General features: G+C 36.0%; 1 protein-coding gene across 8 annotated transcripts in view; it reads left to right on the plus strand.

The window, feature by feature from the left end:
• Su(z)12 (Polycomb protein Su(z)12) overlaps window positions 1-9,780 on the plus strand; it is a 17,728-nt gene extending 7,948 nt beyond the window's left edge. For 2 of the 8 annotated variants that reach the window (XM_027353497.2, XM_070134957.1), the window contains exons 6-13: window positions 170-359; window positions 1,369-1,812; window positions 2,386-2,570; window positions 2,775-3,028; window positions 3,335-3,520; window positions 4,561-4,737; window positions 5,407-5,583; window positions 8,187-9,780. In XM_027353497.2, the coding sequence (XP_027209298.1) occupies window positions 170-359; window positions 1,369-1,812; window positions 2,386-2,570; window positions 2,775-3,028; window positions 3,335-3,520; window positions 4,561-4,737; window positions 5,407-5,583; window positions 8,187-8,190 (1,617 nt within the window). In that variant the 3' untranslated portion in view covers window positions 8,191-9,780. Of the gene's footprint in view, window positions 1-169; window positions 360-1,368; window positions 1,813-2,385; window positions 2,571-2,774; window positions 3,029-3,334; window positions 3,521-4,560; window positions 4,738-5,406; window positions 5,584-8,146 lie in introns of all 8 variants that reach the window. The other 6 variants (XM_027353496.2, XM_070134945.1, XM_027353495.2 and 3 more) reach the window with 3 other exon arrangements.
• Window positions 9,781-10,000: the final 220 nt, after the last annotated feature.

Raw genomic sequence — 10,000 nt, forward strand, 5'->3', positions numbered from 1 at the left:
TGTGTGTTTTGTTAGCCTGTTTGTTTGTTTATTATTTGGGTGTGGATGGGATGTTTTAAAATATAATGTTTTTTGATATAGATAGGGGCACCTGAAGTATTAGCTGTATTATTTGAAGCTAACAAAACCTGAATATTTTTATCTTACACATTTTTTCAAATGTTCACAGGTATCAGTAGGAACACAAGATGTGAATATCAACCCTCCTGAAGGTGAAGGAGGAGGAGGTGGAGGGGGTGGTGGTGGAAGGAATGCCACTCTCAGCATCCCCACACACAACTTCACAGCAAGCAATGGCCACCAAGTGAAGTCATATGTTCTAGTGTTTCGGGTATCCCTTGTTCATGACCAGGAGAATGGTGAGTTCCTCTAAAGCTTCATTGAATAATGGCAAGTTTAGCAAGTTGGAATGGAAGAAATCAGGAATGAAGTATCTTGAAGCATTCTAGGGTATCATAGATTAGCTAATAACCTTATTCCAAATTCCAAAAGTGTGAAGAAAAATATTTGTACACATCAAAATTGTTTAAATGAGCACATATTTATGAGCACATATATAAAAGGAAAAAAAGAAAAGAAAAAAAAATTGGCCATTTATTTTTCTTAGATGATTTATTTTTTTCATTAGTATTCATTCCCCTGTTGGATCTAGGTGCCTTTCTGTCTGCACATGTCCCAAAATCTGGGCATTAGGTATACTTGAGTGCCAACTCTCCTGAATATGTGGCCCATGTAAACACTCTAGTCTAGTGTCAAGACTCCTTGCCTTCCCTGTGCCATGTTATCTCTTTTACCTCATATGCAATTTTTCCAAGATCTATATTTGTCATTTGATATACTATACAAGATGATAATAGACTGTTTTACTTGTACAGACTCCATATCATCTCTAAGTAGTCCATAACTCTGCAATAATATGTTATTATTTGTGCCATTTTTAAATGATCAGCAGGAATAGGATCCTAAGCATGGAAATAGTGTCCTATCTGGAGCCAGTGCTTTTCCAGTAATGACTCATGGATGGTACATTCTACATTCCCTTTTTAAATACCCATTAAGTCTAACCACCCTCCAAGCGCTTTGTGCACTCATATAGTGAGTGATTCCCATGGCCCTCAATGGGATTTTTCCATCACATGATGAACATATCACAATGTGTCACCCCATATCGAAGGGGTTAATATATGATTGGAAATGAGAGGTTTTTATTTTTATGGGGAAAAAATGCTGTTTTGATGTGTTTTTGTTTCAAATGAGCAGACACTTAGCAGGTAACCTCTGACTATAGATGTGCACCACCATCCCCCTATGGCTATGAATGGAAGATGTTATTTTCCAACAATCTGAATAGTTCTTTCCCTCTTTCAGCTGGGGAGCCAGTTGCCAAGAGACGCCGCATCAGTCGGAGTTCCTCCCAGGACTCGCAGGACTCCAACATATCAACTGGGGGGACAAATTCAGTTAATGGAGATGCCCATAATGGTGTGGGAACAACTTACTGTGGAGAACTGGTCATGTTTGACAGGCATGGGCGCTGCCTGCTCACTCCTGGGCACTATGAACTGATGCTGGAGCAGCAAGTGGGAGATAATCTACAGTTGTGTAAATCAAGCCCAAAAAAGAATGCAAGCTGGGAGAGTATAGACACGCTTAAGTTTGATAATGTTTTTAAATGTATTCCAGTTTTAAAATTTTCTCTTAACTGGAATAGTGAAAACTCAAACTCTTGCATAGAAAGACCAAGACTGAGACCATTAAAACCATTGGATGTTGTTCTAGCCAACAGTGCATCTACAAAGCCTAAGCCTCAAGGTTTGTATTTCACTTCCTTTAACACTCTGAGACTTATCAAACATTGCCTCATAACTTAAAATCTCCCCACTCTTCCATTATGGCCAACCATGTTAGAAATACCATGCTTTAGTATGATTTTTCATTACAAGGTAATTCAGATTTGCATCCAGTGTGTCCTTATCTGTTGAGGTTTTAAAAGTTATCTTTTTTTTTTCTTGTGGACTAGATCTAGAGCTGGCATGATTAAATTTATTCAAGTTATGGGGGGTATCATGATTTTAATCAAACATTCTTATAATTACTGTAAATTGTGAATATACAGTATCTTACAAAATATATTGTAGAATATTGTACAAATTATAGATGAATTATTAGCAACATCTTGTGATATCACAAATCAAGTTAAATATTTCTAAAGATATGCAACTTGCAGATAAAGAGTCAATGGTAACACACTCATACACAAAAACACTGGGAGCTGCCAAGTAATTCACCAAAATGTAAATATTGATTTTAAAAAAATCATGCATTTTTAAATTTTGAAATTCAGAAAGAAGAAAAGTAAGCTCAATTATTGCTATTATGTTCCAGGTGTGGCCAGTCCAGAGGCTCCCCAATTAGTTCTATACCAGTTTGTCTATAATAACAACAGCCGGCAGCAAACAGAGGCACGGCGGGACTTCCACTGTCCTTGGTGTTCTCTGAACTGCATGGCCCTCTATTCTCTCCTGAAACACCTCAAGTTATGCCATGCACGCTTTACATTCACATATGTGGTAAGTAAGGCATGTTGAAATTTGAATAGAATATTTGAAATGTATAAACTATTTTCTTTATGTAAACAGTGATTATTAGGCAAATGCAACCTCAGGGTTCATAAAGAATCAACAGGCAGGGCTAGTCTTCTAGTCTTGTGCAAGAAGACAGAATTCATAGATGAAAATATTATATACAGAAGTTCACATTGTGCCCCGTTACAGCCACATCCAAAAGGAGCCAGAATCGATGTTGCCCTCAATGAGTGCTATGATGGCTCTTATGCAGGCAACCCGCAGGACCTGGTCACAATGCCTGCTGGCTTTGCCTTTTCCCGCAGTGGTCCCACACGCAGGACACCCAACACAACTGTACTGGTGTGCAGACCCAAACGGCCGAAACCCTCGCTCTCGGAGTTCTTGGAACAGGATGACAATGATTTTGATTTACCACGGTCTTATATATTAGGTCACAATAGGTAGGTCTGGTGTCTGTAACATATACATCAAGTATATTTGTCTCCAGAGATCCACATAATCAGTAATTAACAATTTAAGCTTGCTGTGTGGATTCTTCCAAAGATAATTATTAACATGGATTCGAATAAAGATTTTTGTAGGTTTCTTTACATTCAGCAAGATGGTGTGAGTATGCTCTATTTCATTGTTGATATTCGTCGTAATTCCCATACCTGATTCAAAGCTTTTCATTATATAAGAGTAGAAAAGACCCATGTCCTATACTTCATTATCGTTTTGTCATAGAGGTGTTATTTCCTTGTTAGGTTATACCACCACACCATGACATGCCTCCCGATTCAGCCACATGAGCTTGATGAGGATAGTGAAGGGGAGCACGACTCGGAATGGGTTCGACAAAAAACACAAATGATGATTGATGAATTCTCTGATGTTAATGAGGGAGAGAAGGAACTCATGAAAATGTGGAACCTCCATGTCATGAAATACAAGTAAGACTTTTTTGTTTATTATGATTTTCAGGATTTTACTTGTAAGATTTGAAAGTTAGACCAGGTATTTGTACATAAAATTACAGTTTAACCCGTTAGATCCAGTTGTGTCAAAGAAATCATGGTGCTGAAAATATGGGATGTGGGTTATGTAAGTAACTACCAGCCTGGGCACGCGTGAACACCCATGAGCAATGGTAAGACTCTGGCTCCCCATTGCAAAGTTATTTTGAGTAATTCCCCCCCCCCCCTTTTTTTGCCATTTTCTAATTTCATATTTGTCTTGATTTGCTTTATCCAGTTGATAATAGCTTATTTTCCTTGCATAGACTCCATATCATATCTCTATGTAGTAAGTAATTCAGTGCAAGGAAAAAAAAGGAATATTTGGTAATTTTTGTCATATATCTTATTTTTTTCATAATTTTCCTGTGCTGTCAATCACAGCGGCCAGGAATGCGATGTGCAGCATGGAAATATCATCCTCCCTAGAGTTGACGCTCTTCCAGTCACAGCTTACTCACCTTACATTCCACTTTTGTTTATTGATGGGAATAATGCTAAAGCCCCTTTCAAAGTGCCAAACGAGTCAAATCACACTCCAAGAGGTTTGTGCACTCATGGCGAATCTTTTCTGTCACCCTGGCCTTTGCTCATGACAGCTAGTTCGCATCACCCGGCCTTCAACCCAGATTTTTCCATGATAGAACTGTAATGTCATCTGGATCGTAGGGGTTAAAATATCTATTTAGCACAAAGAACTTCCATTTTGTTTGAACAGGATAAGTAATTATTATGGTATTCTGGTCATTGTCTTCTCTTAATTTTGCCAACTTTGTAATAGGAAGTGATGAATTGATTAATATATAAATTACTGCACTCAGAACTGTTCAGCAAATTTGTGTCATAACTGTTGAGATGTGAAACAAATTATTTGAAGCTTTGAAGGTACTTTATGGAAAATTCTTTTTGATGCATATTTACAGTTATTAAGAACTGTCTCTGTAATCAAATTATTCAAAGTATCTTTTTCTTTGCAGCTTTGTGGGAGACAGCCAGATCCCCCTGGCTTGCTCCATGTTCCTTGAAAGTCATGGCACGGAACTCCTCCGCAAGAGTTTATACAGAAACTTTGTACTACACATGATATCTCTCCATGACTTTGGGCTTATAGGGACTGGTGTTGTCTACAAGAGCATTCTTCAGTTACAGAGCAAGTAAGTTCATATTGGAATCATCTAAGGTTATGGAATGCTGTTTACATTTAATTTTCATGCATCACTTTCTAATGTTTATAAGATTTTCGATATTATGCATCTTTGTTCTGCAGTGTTGCAAGCTTGTTCATATTGACCTTTTGAAACCTAAGAAATGGGGCAATAGCACTACCAAAACAAAAAGAACAGTTCAACAAAAGTTTCCAAGCCTTCATGCATTTCCTGCTTACTAGTTCATCAGAAAAAAAAATCACCAATTTTTGCTTTTGAAGTATTTTTAGCTATGAAAAATGTGATCATAGATGCAAGTGATTCATCCTATGCCTGCCCTCTATGGCTGGCAGTACAGATATTACAGAAAATTAAGTATTATGGGGGGGGGGGGAGTTACTAATTGTTGTTATTATTGCTGTGAGACCACTTAGAGATGATACGAGTCTCTGCAGCGGTCTATTACCATTTGGATAATACGTAACAAATGCCAAAGGACATTATGATGTGCTAGCGTTTGTTGCATATTAAAGCAGCTAAACAGCTCTATTACATCATTGACAATGGAAGGAATGTGAAAAATAGTATTTTATTTATGATTCAATAATTATTAGTTATGTATGTAATTTTCAATTTTTAAATTATAGAATTTGTACTTAATTATGATTCTACTTTCAGAATGCAAGATATAGGGGTACAAAAGCAACTAGCAGCTAGCTGGGAGGATCAGCGGAAAACGGCAAAGAAGCTGTTTCCCTCCTTGGGGTCATCGGTTGATGTTAAACAAGAGCCTTCATCATCAGGAACACTCATGGAACACCTTGAGGGAAGCAAGGGCTCTCCCACCAAAAGCAAGTGAGATGAAGCTTTCGTTTACACATTATACTCTCACTCATATGTGGATGGTTGTAGGTCCAGTGTTGCCTTGCGTTGCTGGCCATGTAGACAGTATGTTGCATATGCTCTTTGTAATTCTTTTTATGAGAGAGTAGTGCCATGACTCAACCCACTAGCATTGGGTGCATCTACTTTCCACTATGGTTTTGTTATATTAGCTTCATTAACACAAATTGGGGTCAATTTATGGGGCCTACCTGATCTTACCTGTTTGGCCCATTCCCTGAATTCTTGGGGGGGAAAAGATTTTTTTTCTTACTAATATTATTAGTGTTGTTTTTATTATTGCTATTGTTTTTATTATTATCATCATGAATTATAATAGTAATAGTAATAATACTGATAACAATAAAACAGTAATAGTGATAAAAAAAAAGTTAACAAAGTTAATAAAGTGAAACCACAATGGAAAGTGCATGGGTAAAATCCTGGGGATTTTGATGTTTCAGGGATAAATATTCTTTCTTTTTCTGAGAAATATCTTAAATGAAAAGGAGGAAGAAATGGAGGAAGAGAAAGAAAAGAAAATTATATTTATTGTAGTGTGAAATATGTCAACTGTGGCAACAAGCTAGCTAGCTGGCTATTCCTTTCCTTTCCTTTCCTTTCCTTTTTTTATAGGGAAGGGTATATTAACCATAACTTTCAGATGATGTGAGGTTCACATCAAAACTGATGGGTCATTCACATCATGGCTGACTTGGGCGTGATTCCAGGCAGCAGGTCTTTTACATTATGTTGCAATGAAGCAGGCATTACATTTTATTCTCTTCTTTGTAAGGTACCCTTATGCCTACATGCCAGGTACGCAGGGGCATTCCATGAGGGAGAACAGGACATGTAATGCTATGATTTGCTCTTGTTTAGTATAAAAGGAGTGATATTTAGCACATAAATGATTTACCTGCTATGCGTGGAAGATGTCACGCATCAAAACATTGTACTCTGTTGCTGCAACTATGAACCTCTTAGTAATCTTCCCTCTAGATTATGTGATCAGTCTTCTCGGGTCAACCACTCACATTGTCTTTTGGTGCACTGCTAGTGTGACTCTTGAAGTATGACACACAAAGGGGAAGTACTAGAGCCATAGGAGTAGCAGCCTTCTATATAACTGCATACCATCTCTTATCTTGGAAAAATTGGATTTGCAAAAATGAGAGAAAATTCTTTTTCTATAAAACCACATACCATTTTGTTCACAGTGTTACACACCTTATTTATGGAGCTACTACAGGTTCAGTCTAGTACCTTAGATGAATATCATGTACCTTGGACTATGCAAAAACATTACAGTCATGTTATGCATACAAGAATGAACAGAAAAAGAAAAAAACACATACTCCCTGGAATGGAAGACCAACAAACCCTTAATTCTTTCAGAGGCATTGGGTTAAACAAGTTGTATTACCAATTAGAATGAAGAGCCAATCCAAATATTGACATATGTGGAATAATTGTATTATTGTATGTTTAATTACTTGTTGGTATTTTTTCATGTATGCAAGAAGGATGTATTTGTACTTCATTGTGGTGGTTACTTTGAAGAAAAAAAAAGCTTTTGCTGTAATATTTAATTAGATAACATGGCTTATTTGGCCTTATCTTTGGTTATTATGAACATAAGATAGGCGTGATTATTATAATTTTTATATATTAATATATAAGTTTGGCTAATCTCAATGTATGAAAATGTGCAAAAGGGAGTTTGCATGTCTGTATGTAGTAGTAGTAGTAGTTCTTTTTTTTTCTTTGCATGTGAGTAAATCGTCTTGCTGCACAAAAGCCATATCCAATGCATTTTGTGGTATATAGTTTATAGATGTAGTATGATAATAAGTATGGTAATATACCAATCTGGTTTTATTTTTTCTCTAGTATAACTATAGGAAACCTATAAATAACAGTCTTGTGATATAAAATAAAAATAGGTGCTAGCTTTTCAGAACTTTCCTATGAAGTACATGTGTGATGAAATAATAATAATGTCTTATTGGTGGCTTAGTTCAACCAATACTGGGTGACTCATAGAATGATTTTAGCCGAATCTTTCATCTATAAAATAAAATTAAAAATTTAATAAAGCAGTAAATAATTTTTTAGATATAACTAAAGAAGTAGCCCACCCTCCTTGTGACGGCAGCTGCTAGACTTGGTAAAACAGCTGTTAATAGATTCGCACTCGGCCTACCTCTGGAAGAGGGAACATACATGATCAGGATCACAAAATGAACACACACTGTTCAGGTGTTTGTGTGCATATATGTAGGGGGTTTGTGTTTGCGCATGGTCTGTTCTAAAAACTAATAGTAAAATGATAATTGTTGATATCTATTTACTTCTTATATATGTTCATTCTTGCATGTTGTTAGTGAATATCAAGATCTAGATGTTTATATTTTAAAGATTTGATAATTTTGTTCTCAGAATCATGAATATCTTGACTGTACTGCTGTTGTATACAATAAATATACTATATATGATGAAAGCACTAATGTAGCAACATTTTATTTATTTACAGGAAAAGGTAGTTTACTTGAGACGTTCTCATCCTTTTGCAGGTGAAGTTGGGGACAAGAAGTGCAGTGTACAGTGATGCAGTTCTCTCCCCAGAACTCAGGGTTATGCTGCTGCGAACAGGCCACAAGTACAAAAGTTGCGCATACATGGCACAGTGTGATACACACAAAATTCACGATACCACTGCCAGTACAACATTAGGGCCCAGGCTTTTACTACCCAGTGTCTTTGGTTCATACTTGGATTTTTCTTAAGTTTTTGGGATGTATTAGCAATGGCCTGTTGGAAAGGCATGCCTGTAAGATTGCGTAGAAAGTAGAGGTACAATAATTAATTAGACAAGAATATTTTAAGATAGTCTTGTAATGAGACCTTTAGAGGAAGGATGCCTTGCTATAGCAATGCACAACAAGTGCAGTCAAGGATTTATAAGCTTGTTGTGTTTGGTTTAGCAGGCAGTAGGAAGAGGAGCATGGAATGGATGGGTGATGTTTCAGGGTCATCCGTTCTTGCCATTTATGTGAGACTATAGCAACCAGCTCTTAACAGTATGCTGTAAAAAAGTAGATTTTAAAATTCTTTCACCAACAATTAAATAAGTTACACTCAGAAGGGGGGAGGGACTTAAAATAATGTTTTAAGTATTGGAATATATATCATAGGTTACTACAAATTAGTATCCATTTATTGAAAAAAAAAAAACATTTTTACAGTTTTCATGGTTTTTAGTTTTTGTAATGAGGACTTAAGTTCATAATTTTTAGTTTTATTAATATTGTGAGTAATATTAATATTCCTATCTTAATTATTATTTTTTATTAAATATAATTATTGTTAACAATAAAAATAAAAAAAACCTTAATGAAAGTTCCTTATCTAGATACATCTCCAGTTTGAAGATGATAGATATGTAGTATATTGCTAGCACCAGGTCCTCCAAGGCTGGTGCGTCTAAATAAAACTACGTCATTTACTGGCATTGCTCTCGGTCTTCTGCAGTGTGGATTTTGCAGAGTCCCATGCAGAGAAACAAAAATGTTCACAAAAACTTGAATGAAACTTGTATGTAACATTTCTTCAAAGTGCCTCTTGCCTCTTGCATAAATATTTTGGCAGGTTAATGTCAGCATCAGGGATAAGGGATGTTTTAAGAGAAATTTGATGTTCAAGAGTAACTCTACTGAAGAGGATAGGATTTTATATTAATTCATTTTAGAGAAAGCCAAATCCTGTGGAGACAGTAGACAAACCTCTCCAATAGATACACTTGTGTCATTGGTTGCTTGGGCTAACACCTGTACCCTGACCAGTACCTTCAGTCTTGTAATACTGTGGCAGTATAACCAAAGGATGGAATTACTAAATGTTTTTTCTCATGAATTCCACATTTATCTTGTCAAGACTTTGTGAGTAATGTCTTTTTTGGAGGCAAATGGAATGCATGGAATGAGTAAATGTTGATTATTAGTGTTGATATTATTTATATTGTTGTGTAAATGGTTCTACATCTAACATGGTTTGATATAACCTTACTGGATTCCAGCCAGGAATTATCAGACTAATTCTGGTATTTAGAATGTGACTGAAAAAAAAAAAAAATTGTCAGAGAACAAAATAAATGATATTTAGTTTAAACTCTTTGATTTAATATTCAAATGTCACAAACTAGTTGGTTGAAGTCTCATTTAAATAGAGAAAATCCATTGTGTTGCCTTCCAGGACTTGACTATTTTGAATAAAAAAAACTTTTTATTCATAATTTTAGTTTCCTGATCAATAAACAATATACAGGCTTTAATGGGAAAAAAATTGCAGTGTGTGGGAAATCGCACTTCTTGAGCATTGTAGGCATGCG

This window comes from Penaeus vannamei, chromosome 2, assembly GCF_042767895.1.
Source record: "Penaeus vannamei isolate JL-2024 chromosome 2, ASM4276789v1, whole genome shotgun sequence".
Lineage (NCBI taxonomy): Eukaryota > Metazoa > Arthropoda > Malacostraca > Decapoda > Penaeidae > Penaeus > Penaeus vannamei.